At 38.7% G+C, this 26,276-nt stretch overlaps 1 protein-coding gene across 1 annotated transcript in view; it reads right to left on the reverse strand.

Moving 5' to 3' along the window:
• Positions 1–25,980, reverse strand: part of LOC136252010 (DNA polymerase delta subunit 4-like) — a 28,258-nt gene extending 2,278 nt beyond the window's left edge. Inside the window, exons 1-2 of the mRNA XM_066044341.1 lie at positions 25,769–25,980; positions 24,929–24,997 (exon numbers count right to left, since the gene is read on the reverse strand). Of these exons, the coding sequence (XP_065900413.1) occupies positions 24,929–24,997; positions 25,769–25,871 (172 nt within the window). The 5' untranslated portion in view covers positions 25,872–25,980. The remainder of the gene's footprint in view (positions 1–24,928; positions 24,998–25,768) is intronic.
• Between the last annotated feature and the right edge of the window lie 296 nt (positions 25,981–26,276).

The raw sequence follows: 26,276 nt of genomic DNA on the forward strand, positions 1-26,276 counted from the left end.
TACAAGGTTATTTCTTTTAGCAGATCTCTCTACAGGGAGATTTGTTTGTAGCTGAACTCTCTACAGGTGATTTGTTTGCAGCTGAACTCTCTACATGATGGTTTCTTTGTAGCTGAACTCTCTACATGGTAACTTATTTTAGCTGATGTCTCTACAAGGTCACTATAGTTTGTAGCTGAACTCTCTACATAATGGTTTCTTTGTAACTGAACTCTCTACAAGGTATCTTCTTCTAGTTGATATTTCTACAGGGTGATTTGTTTGTAGCTGAACTCTCTACAAGGAATCTTCTTCTAGCTGAACTCTCTACAGGTGATTTGTTTGCAGCTGAACTATCTACATGATGGTTTCTTTGTAGCTGAACTCTCTACAAGGTAACTTCTTCTAGTTGATCTTTCCACAGGGTGATTTGTTTGTAGCTGAACTCTTTACAAGGAAACTTCTTCTAGCTGATCTCTCTACAGGGAGATTTGTTTGTAGCTGAACTCTCTACAGGTGATTTGTTTGCAGCTGAACTCTTCATGATCGTTTCTTTGTAGCTGAACTCTCTACAAGGTAACTTCTTTTAGCTAATTAGCTGATGTCTCTACAAGGTCACTATAATTTGTAGCTGAACTCTCTACATAATAGTTTCTTTGTAACTGAACTCTCTACAAGGTATCTTCTTCTAGTTGATATTTCTACAGGGTGATTTGTTTGTAGCTGAACTCTCTACAAGGAATCTTCTTCTAGCTGAACTCTCTACAGGTGATTTGTTTGCAGCTGAACTATCTACATGATGGTTTCTTTGTAGCTGAACTCTCTACAAGGTAACTTCTTCTAGTTGATCTTTCCACAGGGTGATTTGTTTGTAGCTGAACTCTCTACAAGGAACCTTCTTCTAGCTGATCTCTCTACAGGGAGATTTGTTTGTAGCTGAACTCTCTACAGGTGATTTGTTTGCAGCTGAACTATCTACATGATGGTTTCTTTGTAGCTGAACTTTCTACAAGGTAACTTCTTCTAGCTGATCTTTCCACAGGGTGATTTGTTTGTAGCTGAACTCTCTACAAGGAAACTTCTTCTAGCTGATCTCTCTACAGGGAGATTTGTTTGTAGCTGAACTCTCTACAGGTGATTTGTTTGCAGCTGAACTATCTACATGATGGTTTCTTTGTAGCTGAACTCTCTACAAGGTAACTTCTTCTAGCTGATCTTTCCACAGCGTGATTTGTTTGTAGCTGAACGCTCTACAAGGAAACTTCTTCTAGCTGATCTCTTTACAGGGAGATTTGTTTGTAGCTGAACTCTCTACAGGTGATTTGTTTGCAGCTGAACTCCCTACATGATGGTTTCTTTGTAGCTGAACTCTCTACAAGGTAACTTCTTTTAGCTGATGTCTCTACAAAGTCACTAGTTTGTACCTGAACTCTCTACATGATGGTTACTTTGTAGCTGAACTCTCTACAAGGTAACTTCTTTTAGCTGATGTCTCTACAAGGTCACTAGTTTGTAGCTGAACTCTCTACATGATGGTTTCTTTGTAGCTGAACTATCTACAAGGTAACTTCTTCTAGCTGATCTCTCTACAGGGAGATTTGTTTGTAGCTGAACTCTCTACAGGTGATTTGTTTGCAGCTGAACTCTCTACATGATGGTTTCTTTGTAGCTGAACTCTCTACAAGGTAACTTCTTCTAGTTGATCTTTCCACAGGGTGATTTGTTTGTAGCTGAACTCTTTACAAGGAAACTTCTTCTAGCTGATCTCTCTACAGGGAGATTTGTTTGTAGCTGAACTCTCTACAGGTGATTTGTTTGCAGCTGAACTCTTCATGATCGTTTCTTTGTAGCTGAACTCTCTACAAGGTAACTTCTTTTAGCTAATTAGCTGATGTCTCTACAAGGTCACTATAGTTTGTAGCTGAACTCTCTACATAATAGTTTCTTTGTAACTGAACTCTCTACAAGGTATCTTCTTCTAGTTGATATTTCTACAGGGTGATTTGTTTGTAGCTGAACTCTCTACAAGGAATCTTCTTCTAGCTGAACTCTCTACAGGTGATTTGTTTGCAGCTGAACTATCTACATGATGGTTTCTTTGTAGCTGAACTCTCTACAAGGTAACTTCTTCTAGTTGATCTTTCCACAGGGTGATTTGTTTGTAGCTGAACTCTCTACAAGGAACCTTCTTCTAGCTGATCTCTCTACAGGGAGATTTGTTTGTAGCTGAACTCTCTACAGGTGATTTGTTTGCAGCTGAACTATCTACATGATGGTTTCTTTGTAGCTGAACTCTCTACAAGGTAACTTCTTCTAGCTGATCTTTCCACAGGGTGATTTGTTTGTAGCTGAACTCTCTACAAGGAAACTTCTTCTAGCTGATCTCTCTACAGGGAGATTTGTTTGTAGCTGAACTCTCTACAGGTGATTTGTTTGCAGCTGAACTATCTACATGATGGTTTCTTTGTAGCTGAACTCTCTACAAGGTAACTTCTTCTAGCTGATCTTTCCACAGCGTGATTTGTTTGTAGCTGAACTCTCTACAAGGAAACTTCTTCTAGCTGATCTCTTTACAGGGAGATTTGTTTGTAGCTGAACTCTCTACAGGTGATTTGTTTGCAGCTGAACTCCCTACATGATGGTTTCTTTGTAGCTGAACTCTCTACAAGGTAACTTCTTTTAGCTGATGTCTCTACAAAGTCACTAGTTTGTACCTGAACTCTCTACATGATGGTTACTTTGTAGCTGAACTCTCTACAAGGTAACTTCTTTTAGCTGATGTCTCTACAAGGTCACTAGTTTGTAGCTGAACTCTCTACATGATGGTTTCTTTGTAGCTGAACTATCTACAAGGTAACTTCTTCTAGCTGATCTCTCTACAGGGAGATTTGTTTGTAGCTGAACTCTCTACAGGTGATTTGTTTGCAGCTGAACTCTCTACATGATGGTTTCTTTGTAACTGAACTCTCTACAAGGTAACTTCTTTTAGCTGATGTCTCTACAAGGTCACTATAGTTTGTAGCTGAACTCTCTACATAATGGTTTCTTTGTAACTGAACTCTCTAAAAGGTATCTTCTTCTAGTTGATATTTCTACAGGGTGATTTGTTTGTAGCTGAACTCTCTACAAGGAATCTTCTTCTAGCTGAACTCTCTACAGGTGATTTGTTTGCAGCTGAACTATCTACATGATGGTTTCTTTGTAGCTGAACTCTCTATAAGGTAACTTCTTTCTAGTTGATCTTTCCACAGGGTGATTTGTTTGTAGCTGAACTCTTTACAAGGTAACTTCTTCTAGCTGATCTTTCCACAGGGTGATTTGTTTGTAGCTGAACTCTCTACAAGGAAACTTCTTCTAGCTGATCTCTCTACAGGGAGATTTGTTTGTAGCTGAACTCTCTACAGGTGATTTGTTTGCAGCTGAACTATCTACATGATGGTTTCTTTGTAGCTGAACTCTCTACAAGGTAACTTCTTCTAGCTGATCTTTCCACAGCGTGATTTGTTTGTAGCTGAACGCTCTACAAGGAAACTTCTTCTAGCTGATCTCTTTACAGGGAGATTTGTTTGTAGCTGAACTCTCTACAGGTGATTTGTTTGCAGCTGAACTCCCTACATGATGGTTTCTTTGTAGCTGAACTCTCTACAAGGTAACTTCTTTTAGCTGATGTCTCTACAAAGTCACTAGTTTGTACCTGAACTCTCTACATGATGGTTACTTTGTAGCTGAACTCTCTACAAGGTAACTTCTTTTAGCTGATGTCTCTACAAGGTCACTAGTTTGTAGCTGAACTCTCTACATGATGGTTTCTTTGTAGCTGAACTATCTACAAGGTAACTTCTTCTAGCTGATCTCTCTACAGGGAGATTTGTTTGTAGCTGAACTCTCTACAGGTGATTTGTTTGCAGCTGAACTCTCTACATGATGGTTTCTTTGTAGCTGAACTCTCTACAAGGTAACTTCTTCTAGTTGATCTTTCCACAGGGTGATTTGTTTGTAGCTGAACTCTTTACAAGGAAACTTCTTCTAGCTGATCTCTCTACAGGGAGATTTGTTTGTAGCTGAACTCTCTACAGGTGATTTGTTTGCAGCTGAACTCTTCATGATCGTTTCTTTGTAGCTGAACTCTCTACAAGGTAACTTCTTTTAGCTAATTAGCTGATGTCTCTACAAGGTCACTATAGTTTGTAGCTGAACTCTCTACATAATAGTTTCTTTGTAACTGAACTCTCTACAAGGTATCTTCTTCTAGTTGATATTTCTACAGGGTGATTTGTTTGTAGCTGAACTCTCTACAAGGAATCTTCTTCTAGCTGAACTCTCTACAGGTGATTTGTTTGCAGCTGAACTATCTACATGATGGTTTCTTTGTAGCTGAACTCTCTACAAGGTAACTTCTTCTAGTTGATCTTTCCACAGGGTGATTTGTTTGTAGCTGAACTCTCTAAAAGGAACCTTCTTCTAGCTGATCTCTCTACAGGGAGATTTGTTTGTAGCTGAACTCTCTACAGGTGATTTGTTTGCAGCTGAACTATCTACATGATGGTTTCTTTGTAGCTGAACTCTCTACAAGGTAACTTCTTCTAGCTGATCTTTCCACAGGGTGATTTGTTTGTAGCTGAACTCTCTACAAGGAAACTTCTTCTAGCTGATCTCTCTACAGGGAGATTTGTTTGTAGCTGAACTCTCTACAGGTGATTTGTTTGCAGCTGAACTATCTACATGATGGTTTCTTTGTAGCTGAACTCTCTACAAGGTAACTTCTTCTAGCTGATCTTTCCACAGCGTGATTTGTTTGTAGCTGAACTCTCTACAAGGAAACTTCTTCTAGCTGATCTCTTTACAGGGAGATTTGTTTGTAGCTGAACTCTCTACAGGTGATTTGTTTGCAGCTGAACTCCCTACATGATGGTTTCTTTGTAGCTGAACTCTCTACAAGGTAACTTCTTTTAGCTGATGTCTCTACAAAGTCACTAGTTTGTACCTGAACTCTCTACATGATGGTTACTTTGTAGCTGAACTCTCTACAAGGTAACTTCTTTTAGCTGATGTCTCTACAAGGTCACTAGTTTGTAGCTGAACTCTCTACATGATGGTTTCTTTGTAGCTGAACTATCTACAAGGTAACTTCTTCTAGCTGATCTCTCTACAGGGAGATTTGTTTGTAGCTGAACTCTCTACAGGTGATTTGTTTGCAGCTGAACTCTCTACATGATGGTTTCTTTGTAACTGAACTCTCTACAAGGTAACTTCTTTTAGCTGATGTCTCTACAAGGTCACTATAGTTTGTAGCTGAACTCTCTACATAATGGTTTCTTTGTAACTGAACTCTCTAAAAGGTATCTTCTTCTAGTTGATATTTCTACAGGGTGATTTGTTTGTAGCTGAACTCTCTACAAGGAATCTTCTTCTAGCTGAACTCTCTACAGGTGATTTGTTTGCAGCTGAACTATCTACATGATGGTTTCTTTGTAGCTGAACTCTCTATAAGGTAACTTCTTTCTAGTTGATCTTTCCACAGGGTGATTTGTTTGTAGCTGAACTCTTTACAAGGAAACTTCTTCTAGCTGATCTCTCTACAGTGAGATTTGTTAGTAGCTGAACTCTCTACAGGTGATTTGTTTGCAGCTGAACTCTCTACATGATGGTTTTTCTGTAGCTGAACTCTCTACAAGGAAACTTCTTCTAGCTGATCTCTCTACAGTGAGATTTGTTAGTAGCTGAACTCTCTACAGGTGATTTGTTTGCAGCTGAACTCTCTACATGATGGTTTCTCTGTAGCTGAACTCTCTACAAGGTAACTTCTTCTAGCTGATCTTTCCACAGGGTGATTTGTTTGTAGCTGAATTCTCTACACGGTAACTTCTTCTATTGATCTCTCTACAGGGCAATTTGTTTGTAGCTGAACCCTCTACATTGTAGTTTCTTTGTAGCTGAACTCTACAAGATGATATCTTCTAGCTGAACTATCTCTTTCCATACTTGCATGAACTCCCTACAAGGTAACTTCTTCTAGCTGATCTCTCTACAGGGTGAATTGTTTGTAGCTGATCTCTCTACAGGGTGACTTGTTTGTATCTGATCTCTATGCAGGTTACTTGTTTCTAGCTGATCTCTTGAATTTTCTTCAGGGTGACTGCTCTATTAGGATGACTGCTCTATTAGAGTATCTCGATCTCGCTCTTGCTGCACCGAGTTGGACTTCGTGTTATAACTCCGTGGCTTTAAGTCTGATTCTTCTACACCATTGAAGAGCCTTTCTAAGATGATTACTCCATCTGTAAAACGATTTTCAAACATTAGCCCAAGCGATTTATCTGGTAGGCGTGGCAAACAATCGTTTTCTATTAGCTAATCTCGATTGCGTAATTGTTACACACTGTTGGTTTTTTCGTTGTATCTTCCTGGTTTTTGGCTCGATTTCTTTCAAACCACAAAAGGTTTGAGGTTCAATAGTTAATCCATTCACCCACCGATTTTCAGCTTCTTCCCATACGCGGTTTACCCTGTAGGTATGACAACATATTGGTGTTAATTTTCGTGAATAATCGATCATAACTCCTTTCTTGTGTATCGTATTCTAGCTAAAGTTGGTACCGACATGCGCCTTTATACCCCCCTTCTGTGTGCTAAATTTCAAGGCAATCGGATATTGCGTTCGCGTTTTATAGCAGTTTTTGTAAGTGTGCGAAAAGAGGAAGAAAAATAAGAAGAAAAAAAACCAAGAAACTAAGCCAATTTTTGAAGTCGCATATCTCGGGAACGCTTGAAGCGATTTCGCTCAAATTTGGAATGTAGAGTGCTGAAGTTGGAGGGGGTGTCCACAGCAAAAATCGTCTTGTTTCACCAAGGCAGTACAGAGCTACGGAGGTGCGAAAATTGCGTTTTCTTTCTTCCTGTCAATATACTCACGGGTGTTGCGCGCCGGCTTCTTGGGCCGCACGACACTGTCTTGATCATTACAGTGAAAAAGGAGAGATCATTATATTAATAACTTTGCCAAATAATTAGCAATAAACTGACATGGCTAAAGTAGTGATTACATTTGCACATCAGGTGATAATCTCCCTTGTTCAAACACTTCACAATAATCCCTAATTGTGATTCTTAATTTAGCTAACTTTTTCGGCATCAACTCACATTAGCAAACTTCTATGCATGTACATATCAAAGAAAAAAAAGCACCAGATATAATATTGTTTTCATAACAAAATGCATGCTCTACTGTAGCTGTACTAATTGTTATTAGCCATTTTTCCAAGGAGCACAAAGGCCAACATGCTTCTTATCTGGACAAAATGGTGGAATCACCTTGATTCTAATGGATAAGGGTGTCACTTCAAAGGCCAAATTGCAACTCTATTTGTATGCATTTGATGTGTGCTAACTTTATTGATTTTCCAAAGCAATGGGCATTGTGGTAGTACTGTATACTGTACACATAGCAGGAAAATTATGGCAGGAGAAAACTTTGGTAAATTACTGATAGGATTCTGGTGAAAAGTTTGCTGAAGTTGCTATTAGCTAATAAACAGATTTGTGGACTTGAATTTTGGTGAAACACCAATCATATGGGAAATTGTCCTCCGACTAAACTTTCCTGCTAGCAAAATGGCAACCAAAAACCAGCCCCTTTCTTTCATGACAACTTGACAATACTGGTCAGGTATAATCAACCCCAAATTATTGCACATCACTAACACAGATCAGCAATTCTTTCCCGTACACTAGTCATACAGTTACTTCTTGCAATAGCATAATTATAACGATTAAGATCATTAAGGAAGCTGCCTTGGTAAAAGTTAGAAATGGCATTTGAATGAAGGATAATTTAGTATTGAGATACTTTAATAGACCAGTCACCTACCCTTAACTCTAGTAGAGCAGCCAGGTTTGCCTTGCCTTCTAAATGTTTCTGAATGATGCAAAAGGTGTACAACTTACAGCCCTTATCAAATGGTAAGGTCGTACCGTTTAAGTAGGAATCCAGCTGAAAATTTCGTGCACCGCTCATAATTCCGCCTTTAAAATCATCCTAAGGATGTCTTACGAGACTAAGTCACCTTTACGGAGTAGTACTAGTCCATATAATACATAAAACAGCATTAAATACAACAAAACGCTTACAGGTGGCTGGATACAGAATTTTAAAAATCGCCAAAAACTTGAATTTTAGCTGACTGCCTGACTGACCACATTCGCAAGCCTAGAGGCCAAATGAAGCAGTGCACGGCCACCATTTTACGCCACAATAACAAACTCACCAGTGCACACTGCGCAGTGTTGGGAGTAAAGTAACGTGTTACGTAATATTATTACTTTTGTGGTAACTAAGTAATATAACGAAATACGCTATAAAAACAGGTAATATAACTCTCAAGTTATTTTACTTACAAATGCAACGCGTTACCTAAGTAATATAGTTACCGTAACGAATCTAATAATACGTAATATTATTACTACAAGTAACGAAGTTACTAATCTCGTTAGTGATCCACTGAGTAATGCCTAGCCACAACGAAGTAATGAAGCCTACTGAATGAAGCTTATTCACCAGCTTCTTACTTATAACCAAGATTTGCACATTGTCCAACAACGCAATCATGTCACGTGATAAGGTGGTAGTTTCACATGTGACAGCTTAAGGCTGTAGACACAAAGTAATATAGTATGTAATATTATTATAGTAATATAGTTACTTTTTTTTGGGTAATATGTAACTGTAACTAAATAGTTAAGTTGCAAGTAATATGTAACTAGTTATTTATTTATTTATTTATTGATTAGCAAACACCCAACAGGGTTTTTACGCTAATGTACAAGGTAGTACACATAAGTGCCTAGTTTAAGTTACAATAACGTAAGTGCCTAGTTTAAGTTACAATAATGATTTAATTTAGTACTAAGTTACAATAAGTGCTAAGTTACAATAGGTGTTAGGTTACAATCAGTGCTAAATTACAGTAAGTGATAAGTTACAATAAGTGCTAGATTACAATGCGTACTAAATTACAGTGAGTGCTAAGTTACAATAAATACAATAAGTGCTAAGTTATAATTATAAAGTAGGAGTAGTTGATTGTTTAAATGTTTCAAGATCAACGGTAGATAGATTTGGGATACATAGATCGTTCCAATGGGGAATATATCTGGGTAGGAATGAATAGAGATATGTGTTTACTGAAGATTGTATAATCATGATTAAATTTCTGATTGTGATGGGCTCTGGTAGCAGTTTGATTTAATGATGGCAGACAGCGGTTTGGGACCAGTAATAAATGATTAACTATCTTGTACAATAGGATGAGGCATGCTTGCTTTCTGCGTTCTTGTAAAGATGGCCAATTTAGTTCATTTAACATGTCTGTGATACTGTCACGGTGGTGTCTATTCCAGAGCTTATTTAAGACGAAACGAGCAGCTCGATGTTGGATAATTTCAAGTTTAGAGATGTCATTTTGGTGGTGTGGGTCCCAGATGGCACAACAATATTCAATAGATGGCAGCAAAAAATGTTTGTAGGCATATTCTTTGAAGTGTTTATGACAGGAATGTAAATTTTGCCTTAGGAAATTTAAACCAAGTAATGAATTTGCTTTGTTGCATATGTAGTCAATGTGATCATGCCATGAAAGTTTATTGTTCAAGTAAACTCCAAGATATTTAACCTTATCTACTGATTTCAAGGGTACTCCATTCATTTGATATGTAAATGTTTTGGTGGTGTGGTGAGTGGTAACTTGTAAGATGTTGCATTTAGATACATTAAAGTCCATCTGCCATTCGTTTGCCCATTTTATAAGAGTATAGTTAAGTCATCCTGCAGAATCTTCTGATCACTTGGTGAGTGTATAGGTCTATAAATTAAAATGTCATCTGCAAACAGTTGCAACTCACTATGTATGTTTGTAGTTATGTCATTAATATATATTAGGAAAAGGGCAGGTCCAAGGGCTGAGCCTTGGGGGACACCAGATGTTATGTCACAAGATATGGAATAAGTTAGCTACTTTTACAAAGTAACTTGCCCAACACTGACAGTGCGATGTGCCTTTTGGGGTTCCGACGAGTGTGTGCCCTCTGTGCCTTGTCTTTTCTTTTATCTTCACTCAGCTAGGCTGCTAGTCTTCTTCTTCATCCAACGAAACCATATCGAGGCATTAATTTTCCGTATTTTAAGCAGCATAATATACGCCACAAGATTATTTAAGGCGCTTAGACTACGATACTGTACGGAGGCATAGATCATATTCCTTACTGATATAATCTATAAAGGAGACTACTGTGCGGAGGTACCGGTACCGGTACTAGATAGCTTTCACGATAGGTCACAAGATCACGCCCATTCTTCATTCTACGCATTATCGACCTATCGATCGAAACCACACTGAGCCACGATGACACGCACACTTTTTACGCTAGGTGTATTTCAGTGACCACACACCTTCAAGTTGGAAGGCTGACTCGAGGATCATCTTCAATCTGCTATTCACAAGACTGGTCACAGTAATGTGGCTCGTGATTTTGATCGTCTAATGTCAATGGGCAAGATTTCTGCTGCAGTTAAACTCCTTTCTGCAGATGCTAGAGGTGGTGTCTTGTCATTGGACTCTCAGATACCATGTGGTTTGGACGAAGCTGGTTGTCCTTTAACTCAGTCAGTGAAGGACATCCTTATTGACAAGCATCCCCCTGCAAGAATGGCAGTTCCCGAATCCCTTTTAATGCTAATGCACCATCCTATGATCCTATTTTATTTGACCGTTTAACTGGAGATCTAATTAAATTGGCAGCTTTTCATACCCAAGGTGCTGCTGGTCCATCTGGTGTGGATGCATACTCCTGGCGTAGGCTGTGCTCATCCTTTGGACGTGCTTCAGTAAGCTTATGTAACTCTCTAGCTGCTGTGGCACGACGTTTGTGTACACAGGAGGTTGATCCCAAAGAACTTATGGTTTTTGTTGCCTGTCGGCTTATTCCACTTGACAAGAAACCAGGAGTACAACCAATTGGGATTGGTGATATTTCAAGGAGAATTATTGCTAAAGCTATTCTCTATGTTATTCGTACTGACATTCAGTTGGCTGCCGGTGCATTACAGACTTGTGCTAGCCATGATGCAGGGGGAGAAGCTGCCATGAGAGAAATATTTGCACATGAGAATACTGATGCTGTTTTACTGGTTGATGCCAGTAATGCCTTCAATCAGGTTAATCGCCAAAGTGCTCTGCATAACATTTCAATTCTGTGTCCATCTTTTGCAACTATTCTTAACACCTATGGGGTGCCTATTAGACTATTCATTACTGGAGAGGAAGAGATAGCTTCGACAGAAGGCACAACTCAAGGTGATCCTCTTGCTATGGCCATGTATGCTCTGGCCGTTACCCCCTTAATACGTTCTCTTCGTCAGTCTCAGCCGGATGTTTCACAGGTGTGGTATGCTGATGATGCCACTGCGGGAGGACAACTTGCTTCTTTATTGCATTGGTGGAAACATCTTTTGGCTTATAACCCTATGTATGGCTACTTTCCAAATGTTGCTAAAACATGCCTCATAGTGAAGCCAGATCAACTCAATTTTGCTCAAACACTGTTTAATGGCACTAATATATAGATTTCTTGCGAGGGGCAACATCACTTGGGTACTGCTATTGAAACTAGATCATTTACAGAAAGCTATGTCTCTAACAAAGTAAAAATGTGGTCTGAGGAGATTTTATCTTTATCAAACATTGCTGAAACTCATCCTCATAGTGCGTACAGTGCTTTTACCCACAGTATCAAGCATCGCTAGAATTATGTAATGCGTACCATCGAATCAGTGGGTGCATTCTTTCAACCACTTGAAGAAGCTATTCACCAACACTTTCTTCCTGCTTTAACAGGTCGAATGCCCAGTTCTGAGGTGGAGAGGGAACTACTTTCACTCCCTTGTCGCTTTGGTGGACTGAACATTACCAACCCCACCTGCTGTAGTGATTCCCAGTTTTCATCATCTAGGCTGCTGAGTGCTAGTTTAGTTGCTATGATACAACAGCAAACTGAGAACTTTCATATCCCTTGCCTTCAACAGGCTCACTCTACCATCCGTCAGTCCAGACAACAAATAATGGCTTCTAGCTTAGCCAATATCAAGTCTCATGTAGATCCTCCACTTCAACGAACCATTGAATTAATCAGTGTTAAATGCTCTTCACTTTGGTTAACTGCTCTTCCACTTCAAGAGCAGAGGTTTCATTTGAACAAACAAGAATTTAGAGATGCACTGTGTCTGAGGTATGGCTGGCAACTAGCAAATATTCCAAGTCACTGTGTTTGTGGAACTTCATTTAGTGTTGATCATACCATGATTTGTCGACATGGTGGCTTGACTTTCATCCGCCATAATGAACTTCGAGACTTAACAGCAGAATGGTTACAAGAAGTGTGTCATGATGTTACTGTTGAACCTCCATTACTGCCACTTAATGGGGAACTAATTACACCATCTTCAGCTAACTGTAGTAATACCGCAAGAGCTAACATCCATGCAAGGGGCTTCTGGGGCAGACGACAAGGTGCATTGTTTGACGTCAGGGTTTTCCATCCCAACGCACCAAGTTATCGTCAGACCCGGGTTGCTTCCCTTTTTCGTCGACATGAGCTCGAGAATATGGGGATCGTATACGCAGTGTTGACTGTGAATCTTTCACCCCGCTAGTTTTTTCAACTTTTGGTGGTTTGGGCAAGGAGGCTACTATTTTCTACAACCGTTTGGCAGATCTTTTATCACAGAAGCACAATACGTCTTACAACCAGACACTCTCCTGGATGCGCTGTGCTTTATCATTTTCCCTATTACGTTCCGCTGTACTGGCCATTCGTGAGAGCAGAAAGCTGCAGTCAACCGAGCTCCCCGCTGTCTCCACTGAGCTACGCTTAGTGGAGAGCCGTATTCTTACTGATTAGAACAATGGTTTTTATGTGTTGTTAAAACGTGTTCATTAATAATTTATATATATGAAAAATATATATATATAAAATAATAATAATCGATCGAAATCACACCCCTTTTGGGCAAGCGAACACAGCGAACATCATTGCAGGCTGACTCGAGATCAAGACACACGGTAGTGTGTCGTGCGGCCCAAGAAGCCGGCGCGCCACACCGTGAGTATAATTACAGGAAGAAAGTAAACGCGATTTTCACACCTTTGTAGCTCCATGATTCCTTATCCGATTGAAACCAAAGTTGCTACAGAAGTGCCAGCTAAGTAGGGCAGTCCACATTCCAAATTTGAAGAAAATCGCTCCAGCCATTTCCGAGATACGATCGGCCAAACTTTAGGTTTTTTCTTCGTTTTTTTCTTCTTCTACATCTTCTTTTCGCACACTTTGCAAAATCCGCCATAAAACATGAATGTGTACTCCAATCGGGCTGGAATTTGGTACACTTAAAGGGCTCATTAAGGCGAATCTCAGTACCAAGTTTGGTAGGAATCCGATTATTTATTTATTTATTTATTTTATTTTATTTTATTTAAAAAAATTTTTTTTAATCCGATGAACATTCACGGAGTTATGACCGATTATTTGCGTAAAATAAGGTCGAAGGTCTGTCACACCCACAGGGTAAACCGCTTGAAGGAATGAGCTGAAAATTTATTTTTTATTTTTTTATAATACAGTTAACAATACAAATTACTCTACAACTAAACTACAAACACAATTAATTACAACAGGGGTTTGGGGAAAGGAAATGAGCTGAAAATTGCTATGTAGATGGAGTAACTATCGTAGGAGTGCCTTTTTGTGGTTTGAAAGGAATCTAGTTAAAGGCCATCGAGATATGACACAAAACCCAACCTGTGTCACAATTACGCGATCGATTTTTATGAATAAAAAAACTATTAGTTTTCACGCCTACCAGGCAAACCGCTTAGAGCAGTGAGCTGAAAATCGGTGTGTAGCTGGAATAATTATCAGAGAAAGTCCTTGCAGTAGTACAGAAGAATCGGAGTACAAACTACTGTGTTATGATTTCAAAGCCAACTACTTGTAGCATATGCGAGATCGAGATACTCTAATAGAACAGTCACCCTAATAGAGCATTCCGCTACGTTTATAGCAGCTTACTCCATTATAGAATTATATGACATTGCAAGTTATTCTGTAGGGAGTTCAGCTACAAACAGTTAATCTTATAGACAATTCAGCTACAAACAAGTCACCCTGTAGAGAGTTCAGCTACAAATATGTTGCTGTAGAAATTCAGAACATTGTAAGTCACACTGAAGAGAATTCAGCTATAAACAAGTCACCTTGTAGAGGCAACAAGTCACTCTGTAGAGAATTCAGCTACAAACAAGTCACTGCGTAAAGGGTTCAGCTACAAAAAAGCTACTCAGTAGAGAGTTCATCTAGATCAGCTACAAACAAGTTACTTTATACAATGTTCAGCTACAAGTAAGTCACTCTGTAGAGAGTTCAGCTACAAACAAGTCACTCTGTAGTACAAACAAGTCACCGTGTAGCTGGAGAGTTCAGCAACCAATCAAAAAACCACCCTGTAAAGAGTTCAGCTATACAAACATGTTATAACTCTATAGAGAAAGTTATAACTCTATAGAGAGATCAGCTAGTCATCCAGTAGAGAGATCAGCTACAAGACATCACCTTATAGAGAGTTTAGTTACAAAGAAACCACCATGTAGAGAGTTCAGCTGCAAATATATCACCCTGAAGAGAGTGCAGCTATGAACAGATCACCCTGTAGAGAGTTCACCTAGAAAAAGTCATCCTGTAGAGAGATCAGCTAGAAGGATCACCTTGTAGAGAGTTCAACTACAAACAAATCACCCTGCAGATAGTTCAGCTACAAACAAGTCACCCTATAGAGAGATCAGCTAGAAGAAGTTACCTTGTACAGAGCTCAGCTACAAAGAAACACAGTTCAGCTGCAAACAAATCACCCTGTAGAAAGTTCAGCTACGAACAGATCACCCTGTAGAGAGATCAGCTAGAAGAAGTCACCTTGTAGAGAGTTCAGCTACAAAGAAACCACCATGTAGAGTGTTCAGCTGCAAACAAATCATCTGTAGAGAGTTCAGCCAGAAACAAGCTCACCCTGTAGAGAGATCAGCTAGAAACAAGTCACCCCATAGAGAGAGCAGCTACAAGGAAACCATCCTGTAGAGAGTTCAATTACAGATAACCCTATAGAGAGTTCAGCTAGAAACAAGTCACCGTGTAGAGAAATCAGCTAGAAACAAGTCATCCAGAGATCAGCTAGAAACAAGTCACCCTGTAGAGAGATCAGCTACAAAGAAACCATTCTGTAGAGAGTTCAATCGCAAACAGAAATCCCTATAGAGAATTCAGTTAGAAACAAGTTACCGTGTAGAGAGATAAGCTAGAAACAAGTCATCCAGAGATCAGCTAGAAACAAGTCACCCTGTAGAGAGATCAGCTACAAAAAAAACCATCCTGTAGAGAGTTCAATCGCAAACAGAAATCCCTATAGAGAATTCAGCTAGAAACAAGTTACCGTGTAGAGAGATCAGCTAGAAACAAGTCATCCAGAGATCAGCTAGAAACAAGTCACCCTGTAGAGAGATCAGCTAGAGACAAGTCACCCTGTAGAGAGATCAGCTACAAAGAAACCATCCTGTAGAGAGTTCAGCTACAGTACAATCAAGTTACACTATAGAGAGATCAGCTAGAAACAAATCATCTTGTAGAGAGTTCAGTTGCAAACAAATCACCTGTAGAGAATTCAGCCACCCTGTAGAGAGTTCAGCTACAAAGAAATCACCATGTAGAGAGTTCAGCTGCAAACAAATCACCCTGTAAAGAGTTCAGCTAGAAACAAATCACCCTGAAAGAGTTCATCTACAAACAACAAGAGTTTCAGCTACAGTTCAGTTATGTAAGAAGTCACCTTATTAACTACAGTATGTGATAATCATCATTCAATGATAAATATACAAATATTTCATCAGACAAAAGCTATACATACAATTACTTCCTTTCTTCCACAATTCCTTACAAGTTAATAGGAAGCAGCATCAAAGCCATATGGCCAGCTTTGTGACTTGTAATACAAAAAGAAGTGATATCTAAACCAAAACAGCCAAGCTGTAAAAAAAGAGTGCGGCCCCCAAGGTGAAAAAAGATGTGAAATCCAAGGTGGCGGCCAAGAAATGGCTGTGATGGTAGGTTAATGGCAAAAATTTTAATTACAACAATTCAGGTGAATTTGGTGCCGAATCCTAGTGGAGGAGGCAACACAAATTCACCTGATTAAAATTTTTGCCATTAACCTACCATCACAGCCATTTCTTGGCCACCACCTTGGATTTCACACCTTTTTTCACCTTGGGGGCCGCACTCTTTTTTTTACAGCTTGGCTGTTTTGGTTTAGATACTCTAATACAGCAGTCACCCTAATAGAACAGTCACATGTTTATAGCTAGCTGTATGCCTTAACAAAAAACTAAACAAACTATATGAATTTAAAAATGAAGTAGGAATCCAAGCGATAAAAAGTAGTGAAACAAGAGATGAACGATGGTAGCTAGCACTGCATAGCTCAGTAAACCCTACTTTGACATTGCATGAACAAAAAATAATTGCTATACCATGCAAAAGTAGGGATTTTCCACAAAGCTATGCTGTAATAGTTACCATCGTTCATCTCTTGTTTCACTACTTAATTTTTATCACTTGGATCCCTACTTCATTTTTAAATTCATAATTTTTAATATACTAGTGCTATATATAGAACTAACATTAGCAATCCTACGTGCAGAACCATGCACCTCCACATTAAACTAAAATTTATAAATTATTATGTAACAGGAACGAAGCAGCGATATTCATGTAAAAACATATTACTGATACGATGCAAGTATTCAGGGAAGTTGTATAGCAGAGCTGCATGTAAGACAATCGATACTTTTATGGTTATCACACAGGTACAAACTATAATTAGTTGTACCTGTCATGCAGACTGCACATTTAACACCATTTCAGACTCTAAATACAAAAAGAAATGATTAAAAAGTTAACTCCTATGCAACTTTGGATGCTCAAGTATTTTACAACATCAATACCACATTTACATGCCCAATACCTTCAAGGTAATATTATTATAGTACACAACTTTGTTATTGAAGCAGTTAAAGTGCAAGGTGAAGCAATTGAACTATGTACATGGTGTCAGTAATACATGTGCTACTGTGCAGATTACACTGTAGTACCTGTCCTATCTGTATCTAGCTACAGGTTGTACATCTTCATTACAGTAATGAGTCTAAACAAAGCATTTTGTGCTGAGTGTGATGTTTACATATCAGTGCACACCTATACACTTAGAAGATGGGTGCAGAAAAAGTAATTTGTGAAAAAAAACGAACTGGATTCACATTCATGACCTGCTGCACAGTAGTCTGATGTGCTCTATCACTTGAACATTTTGTTCTTAGTTCTATAGTTTTCAAAGGTATATATAGCTTAACTTTTCTCCACAACATGTCCATCAATGCACTATAGGGAATGAATGAAAAAATGCATGAACTATATAGTGATAAAACTCTTAAAGTAGATGGATGGTGAGAGCTTTGTTTGAGCATGAAATGTGTTGATATGCACAGGAACTGGCAAGTAAACGTTGTGATGGATGGTCAGAGCTTCTCATCTTTATAAGTTATGGTGGAAGTTGTTATGAAAGGTATTTCTGAAGTTGAAATATGGGTAAATTTGCACTGTCTTTCAAATACCATATATTATATGATTGTCTTGTTATCTGGTCTATATGATAGTTAATATCAATGTTCATAAGCGGTTGTTTACATCGTAGGCGTGACAAAATCCAGTTATCCATAACTCTGTAGATCTTTAAAAGATTTGCGCCAGACTCAACACACAAGTTCACCTTAATAATTATGTCCTTGCTGCATGCCAAATTGAATTACTGTACATCTTTGCATTGTGTTTGCTTTTATGCAAAATGAAGCCAAAAAAATCTAGGCCAAAAAGTAACTGAGAAAAAATTTATTACTCTATATGCTGATATTTTGGGTCAGGTTGTATTAAGGGTCTCATAGCTTAAAATATGCTCAGAGGGTTAAATCCTGTAGATTTAGAAAGAAACGAATGATACTACTTCAGATCAGTGATCATAAGCTAACCGCAAATCCAATTAAGAGATAACTTAGTTCATTAAGCAGGAATACTGCCCTGGATTAGCTGCATGTACCTCTTGTCATGTAGTAAGGAGCATGAAGATATAAAGTGCAAAAACCAAGTCAACTATGGTGTTTTGAATGCCATTAGAGTGCTTGTAAATATTTCCACAACGTTTACCATAATTAAAATAATTAATTTATGAAGTAATGAATATTGTGACCCTTAATACCCCCATATGACTCATAATAGGAGCACATATGACTCATAATAGGAGCACATATGACTTATAATAGGAGCACATAAAGTACTTTAGAGAAAAGATCATACAGCCCACCACATGGTAGGATAGCTTTTGAAAATTTTAGGATAATAGTTACACCTTTGCCTACAAGTAGTATGAAATATTAGTGTTACTAATAAATACTTTAGGTTTAAGGAAGAAAATCCATCCCTCCTGGAGGAAGACTGAGTGTGGCCCCGACTAGACATTGGGTGACCTGCAGTTCGAATCCTGGGGTTGGAGGGATTTTTTCCTTACTTTGGCCCCTTTTCTGTTACACCTTTTCAGTCATTAAGTCAAGTCACCAAGTCAAGTCAATAAGTCTAAGTCCTTGAAATTAGGTTAGGTAATCCTAAGGCTGCAGCACATGTTGCTCAGTGCAGGTCACTGTAAAGTGTTACTAATAATATTGAGGTCACATTATTAGGTGATAGGAATGTTTTTAACTTAAGTGACTCATAATACCCACATATACCTTACAGCTTGTGCATATTTCACAAATCAATTACTTGACTCTGCTCTAAATTTTGGTATGTGTGGTGCCAATTAAGGTAGAGAGCATTTTGGAGAAAGAACATGAAACCATAATACGTGCTGCCCTTCGCTGGTTTCTATTCAAATAACTTTCTCTTTTTTGTCCTGTTGTGTATTGCTCTGTTATTAGCTATCTGTCACGTCTTAGTTATTGCATTTAATTATTATTATTGTTTACTGTGTAAAACCTCTTACAAAGAGTATATACAAACACAGATAATAAATCAGCAAAATTAATTATGTGATTAATTGATGTTCAGCTAGCCTTGCTTTAAATTGGTCTAAACTTGAACAGGTGATGAGGTCGTTGGGTAAATTATTCCATATCTTTATACTTGAAGGGAAGAATAAGTTAAGGTATGAGTTTACTCTTGTGTTTGGCTGTAACAGCCTCATTGAATGACCTCATAGAGAGTAGTTAGATGGAGCTGGTATGAGTATGGTATCAGTCAGTATATCTATTAATTGGTGCATGATCTTAAACATTGTGATCGCTTTCAACTGGTTTCTACAGTGAGCCAGAGGTGGCCAATTCAAATTTTGCAACATATTTGTGACACTTGCATACGAAGAATAATTATTGTACACAAACCTCGCACACCGTCTTTGAAACTGATTCAATAGCTAAGATGTCCTTTGTGTATAAGGGTCCCAGACCACACAGGCATACTCTAGGATTGATTTAATAAGTGACTTGTAGCAACTCACTTTGACCGAGATTGGGCAGCTATGAAGGCTACGTTGTAAAAATCCTTTGATACTGTTAGCTTTGTTAGTTATTGTCTATTGTGTTCAGACCAGGATAGCTTCGAGTCTGTGTGCATCACCTCCTGCACAACAGTGTCATACAAAGTGTAATGGTAAAATATAGGCTTTTTCTTGTATGTTATTCTGATGAATTCACATTTCTTAACATTAAATGTCATTTTCCATTTATTTGCCCATCTTTCCAAAATAGTTAGATCTTTCTGAAGTTGGTAACGGTCTTCTTTTGAATTAATAGGGGTGTACAGAATGACGTCATCTGCATATAATCTTACTGTCGATAGTATGTTTTTTGGTAAATCATTAATTTATGAAGCATAAGAACAATAACGGAACAAGAACGATTCCTTGTGGAACTCCTGATGTCACTTGAGTTACGTCACTTTGCTCACCATTAACTAATACCTATTGTCGTCTTCCAGTAAGAAAATCTTTCAACTATTCCAAAGTGTTGCCCTGGATACCATAATGATGTAGTTTATGATAGAGATGTTGGTGTGATACCTTATCAAAGGCCTTAGAGAAATCTAAAAGAATTGCATCAGTTTGTCCATTGTTGTTTAAGGATTCGGCAAAGTCATTGATAGTAAGTAGAAGTTGTGTCTCACAAGATCGACCATGGTGAAAGCCATGTTGCTCATCACGCAAGATGTTGTGTTGGGAAAGGTGGGAGAAAATGTGCGAATATATTATATGTTCTAGAATCTTGGAGCATATGCATATGGGTCTATATAGTTGCTGCAGAGGGTACAGTCTCCCTTTTTGAATACTGGGACAATATTTGCTTGCTTCCAATCAGGTGGGACTCTGGATTGATGGATGGATGCTTGAAATATAAGTGTCAAAATGGGAGCTATTTCAGTGCTACACAACTTCAGGAAATGGGCAGGAGTTTGTCAGGTCCAGGTGCTTTAGAGATATCTAATCCATTTAGTAAGTTGAGAACTCCGTTGGAATCTACAGAAATGGTGGCAATAGCAAGAAAAGGTAAGTCAGAGATAGTTGGAGGAGTTTCCGATGAATGCGGTGTAAAAACTGAGGTAAAATAATTGTTCAGTAGTTGTGCTTTTATGGTTGTCGTTATGTATGTTGTCATTATGTCTTAAGGAGGCAACACCAAAGTTGTCCTTCCGTTGTCTTTTAATATAGGACCACAATCGCTTGGTTATTGCACCATTTTTATCAGATGTTACTGTATGTATGTTTAATTGTGGGGAGTACGTTTGCAGGCTTGTCCTTCTGTACAACCCTGTTGCTTTGACAAAATTGATAATAATACTACAATAATACATACCTGTGAAAATTAGGGCGTGAGAGTAGCTAGCTAGGTACGAACGACCAGTAAGGCCAGAGCCTCACCACTTTTTGGCTGGAATAAAAAAATTTGCAAACTTGGATGGAGCTAAAACTAAAGGTAGTGAACATGCAATACTTTTCATATATTTAATGGCAACGATTGACAGAAACAACACTTATATCTAACTAAAAGGCGTAGGAACAATTTTCAGAGTGGGGGGCCAAAGATAGCCATGACCAGTTAACCATAAACCCATGCAGACGCACAGGGTCCCATTGATACAGCTCCTCTGTACCCAGTTCACACGTGCGTTATATAAAGGTGTTGTGGGGTGTGTTATCACTAACTAATAGACCTACACCTATACTGCATAGCTATATCTCTTCACTCCCTACACCCGCCGCTAATCTCCTCTACACGTACTGCATGTACTTGATGCATAAATTATATGTATCACATGAGAAATCATGGTCACGTGAAGGTCTTTTCTTTATGCGAGCTTTACGTACTTCACACTACAAGGATTACAGCATTAACAGTTGCTATCCGCAAAGTGAAACATCGTTACCTTTAAGGAACTATAAGCTGGGATGTCTATTCTAGCAGGCGTAGGCGGTGGAGACGGGGGGGCCATGGTCCTCCCACTTTTATGGGACACCGTTTGCAAGAAAAGATCGAGATACTCTAATAGAACAGTCAGGATCTGGATACTCTAATAGAGCAGTCACAGTATTCAGAGAAACAGCGTAGCAAGTTACTCAGCTATGTATGTGTAGTTATAAATAAGGAGATATAATTAGTGGAGAGCAACTATTTTCAGTAGGTAGTGGACCTTTTTTATTGGTCTTCAATTTACAGCTGGCATGGCCCCCTCACTCTTTGGCCTGCTCCACCGCCCCTGCTAGCAGGTGTTCCCAAACTGAGTGTGGATCACGTGAATACCACACTGCGTTCATGGTTGGCCACTTTGATTTTCAACATCCTTGTTTGTTTCTCTTCATAAATCAACTTCACCACTAAATCATAATAATGTCTGGTTTAATCGTCGGTATTCAGCAACTCCCATACACTCGCGTACTACAGTGTGACTGCCCTCTTAGACTTAGATCTGTCACCACCCTCAATTCGAGTTAAATATTTCCCACATCACGGATATGACACTCTTTCTACTGTTCAAACTTCTCACTGCACGGGATCCGGAGAATATTTGAACAACAGATATCACATGCACGCAGAACAGAAATAAAATTACAGGCGCTTTAGTGTTTAACAGTGACTCGCACAGTACAATGAATAGCTTGATTTCGGTGGACTGGTGATGCCACACCCCAGAGTGTTTTAGCGTGATGATTGTATGGCTTCTCGTATGGAGGTGTGCATTTCTGTGTGTGTATATAACTTTGGCTGATTGGCTACTAGTATACTTGGCCCAAAAAGTGGGGGGACCAAACATGCTTTTGAAAATAGTGTGGGGGCCGGGACCCTGGCCCCCCCGGTTCCGACGCCCTTGATCTAACCTCAGAACAGTTTCATCGTCCGTGTTAAGCGCCTCTAAAATAATTTTCGTTATGTTTAGATTTGGCTTTGTGTCTACTTTGGAAACATTCCTTAAAATTTATCTCTTATTATAATAAACTCAAATGGTAAGATTAAAGTAAGTATTTTTGATCACTGACCAGTTTTATCATTGAACATTTACTAAGTAGCTAGCACCATTCACACGATGCCAGCCCAAAACTGCATTGCTCAAAGTATATTGTTTAAAATCCCCCCTCCCCCAGCTTGAGCCTTATCACTTTCACTTTTACTCTGATGCCCTGAAATTATGTTTTCTTTCTTGAGTTTCTTACTGTCAACTATAGTATTCATGCTGGATTTCTTGGCCACATGACACCCTTTTGTGTGTGTGTTATAATGATTGGAGAATAATAAGTCACCAATTTCGTGAGAATAATTCCGGAATAATAGGATGGCTACTAACAGGCATAATAGAATTATCGGGCGTCTACGGGAATAATCGTCGGAATTAAGGGAAGTGCCTTTTCTTGATTAGCTAGCTAGAAGAAGGAAGTAAGCTACAAAGAATGATAGATAGCTGGCATTATTATACGAGTGCTGGCTGAAAGAGGTTGAAGAGCCTCTAAAAGATCGATATACTCTAATAAAACGCTCAAATACTCTAATAGAGCAGTCAGATCGTTTCATGTTAACAATCTGCAGGCAGCAACAGGGATTTAACTGCATGATTATCTGCAATTCTAAAACTTGTACATCTCATATCAGTGTATTTCTTTAAGTCTTTCAACAAACATATTGATATCATTATCTACTGAACTTAGCATATAGTTATAGCTACAGCGTTAATACACTGATAATTGAAAAATTACTCCCGATAGCCATTTTAAGCCTGTTGTAATGGCTATAACAATTATGTGTAAGGTGGAATGCTTCATTTTTGGCTAGCTATTAACTAATTCTGGCAAAACTACCTATGTCAACATCTTGAGAACTAAGCGATTATAGTTACAGAAACTAAATGATTATTATTATTATGGAATAATAGGCTAGATACAAGAATAAAAAAGAATAGGAGAAATTTTTGGAAAGAATAATTGGCAAAATTTTGAGCATATTAGGCTCAGGCCTATCAATTATAATAACCTTATTTACCTTACCAGTAAAATCTATGTAATGCCTCATGTAGTTACTAGATCAAAACATCAAGCTGGACTTTAAGGACAATGGCAGATCCAGGATGGGGCATTTGGGGCAACCCCCCCCCCCCCAACACCCCTCCTCTGCCCTTTCCTTTTAGAAAGAATAGCTATCACTTTAACAATGCCAGTTAGGCCAATATCAGTTTATTACTCAAGAAATGAATACTTTTTAGCTTAAAAGGCAGACATATTACCTCTCTTTACTACATATTTAATTTGAAATTAAACTCAAACTGTCACTCAGTACCTTCGTGTGTATTAAGCGCCTATAGAAATAATTATCATGTTACAGGTGTTTTAACTTTTGTAGCACCTTTTAAGACTTCACAACCTTCTGCTATGGCCTAAATGGCACAATTCAACAGTGAAACACTGCTGAGAGGTGACTATTTGCTGCTATGTGTATATCAACTACAACAGATTTGATTCCCTTTTTAATGGTGTGAATCTGAAATTGTTTGTGCCCCTCCCCTTGCTAGCTCCTGGATCCGCCCCTGAAGGATGTTTTATTTTGTCCTAAATGATGCACTCTCAATAAACAAGAGCATGTACAAACATTTTACTTGTCTGATTACCGTCTAAAAAGTATGGCTGCATAAACAGACATATCAGAATCAGTATAACTCATATGGTTGGACAAAGATTGTCTGTGAGGTATTTGCTGTATATCAGCCACTAAGGAGCCAGCACAGCCCTGTAATCTCATGCCTGGACTTCAATCTTGCTATACCTCCATTTTAAAGTCTAACTTCTTTCCCACCACTCTGCTTCCACCTCTACCCCTTTGTGAGCACTTGTGATACTATTTCGCTTGTTGAACTACTCAGACTATTAAATTAGGCAGGAAACTTTAAAAGCTGCTACAAGCACTGGAATAATCTGAAAGTTAAGAAATTGATGCATCTCTTGTGTAAATTTCATACATGTGCTCACTTCCTTTGGCAAGTTGTAATGGTTTAAACTGTTTATCATGAAACTCTAATGTGCGATCTGGATGAATTTTCTAAAATCCAGTCAAAATAGACTGAAAAACAGAATTTCTGATCTGACTGGTCCATGCAGTCCAGTCCGTAAAATAGACACACCAAAATTTGTACATGCATGTGTGATCAGGATAGTAAAGAAATAATCTTAGGAAATCTACATCATGATCTTGTTGCTAACTCACATACACACATAGCTCACCAATACGCGGTCCATACTTTTCTTCGAAGTCAAAGGATTTTAGTACTTTCAAATGGTCCTCCAACACATCTAATAAATGACGATTTAATGGGTAACTATATCAGAAGGGCGTGACACTCCAATATATGCTGTACCCTGATAGTCAACACCAAAATCGAGTTAGATAGAAATTGCAGTTGACAACTGCAGCTCTTAAAGTGTATACCACAATCGATGCTTTTAGAATAAAAGGATTTTGCACTAGTACAGGTTAAAAGTGAAGTACAATATTTAAAGGCCAAAGCTGTATTTTTGAGTTATATTCTATATTGAAGGGGAACCATTTGGTAGTGAACAGCAGATTTAGGATACTTGAGCCATTCTAGATCTTCCAGAGACCCTATATACCCTGGCTCTCAACTCTTTATAACAGAGTCTGTACAATTGATTATCTGGAACATGAGCTCTTTTATAGAGACCCACTAACCACAACTACAAAAATATTAATACCATATTAGGGATAAACAGGATGTGACATTGCACATTCCTTTGAAGTTACAAGTCACAGCATGCATGATGAGTGCCGGACCAAACTTTAAGGTCAAAGTCCAACAAATCCCTTCAGTACTGAGCCACATTGGGGGATTAGTCGAAGGAGTAATTTCTTCTGGGCGAGTAATATCATGATTTTGACCGAGAACGAAGATCAGAGTACAGGATAGCTATACTGGAGTAGTCTCGTACCCAGACCCCGTTTCTATTCGGGTGTCGGTGGGGGAGCGAAAAACGGTCTGCATGGGTACGAGAATACTTGGGAGTGCCACTTCCTTGCTTGTCAGTTCAGAACTGTGTCAGACCAACCTGATACTTTTGTTGGTTCATCTTTTCCCTCGTTTGGATCTTGTTGGGCAGAATCACTCGGCAATCCCTTGCCAGGTAGAACGGCTACGTGCGGTGTAGTCATCCCGGCTTCTTCGTTCTTCAAACCACTAGCTATAGCTATAGACGTCACAAGGTTTCTTTACGTTCCGTAGCTGTAACTTGAGTTGGGTTGATTGTTTAACATAAACGGGGCGTCTATAGGCAGCTTTGGTCGACATAACTATAGCTATATAAGTCCTGAGTTAGCTTACCTGTGCCTGCCCCCTACGCAGCAAAAAAAGGAAAAACCAAGGCGTTGCAGAAGTAATGAAAAAAAACGCAAAATACAGCTAGCTACAATGAAAACTACTCTACAACTAAACTACAAACACAATTACACAGGTGTTTGGGGAAAGGAAAATCAGTGTCCTCACACTGCAAGCCCAGTACCATAAAATCATACGGGCATTGTTCGTCCATAAAGAAACTGAAAGTCGTTGTAGCAAAT

Source organism: Dysidea avara, chromosome 4, assembly GCF_963678975.1.
Source record: "Dysidea avara chromosome 4, odDysAvar1.4, whole genome shotgun sequence".
In the NCBI taxonomy this organism is placed as follows: domain Eukaryota; kingdom Metazoa; phylum Porifera; class Demospongiae; order Dictyoceratida; family Dysideidae; genus Dysidea; species Dysidea avara.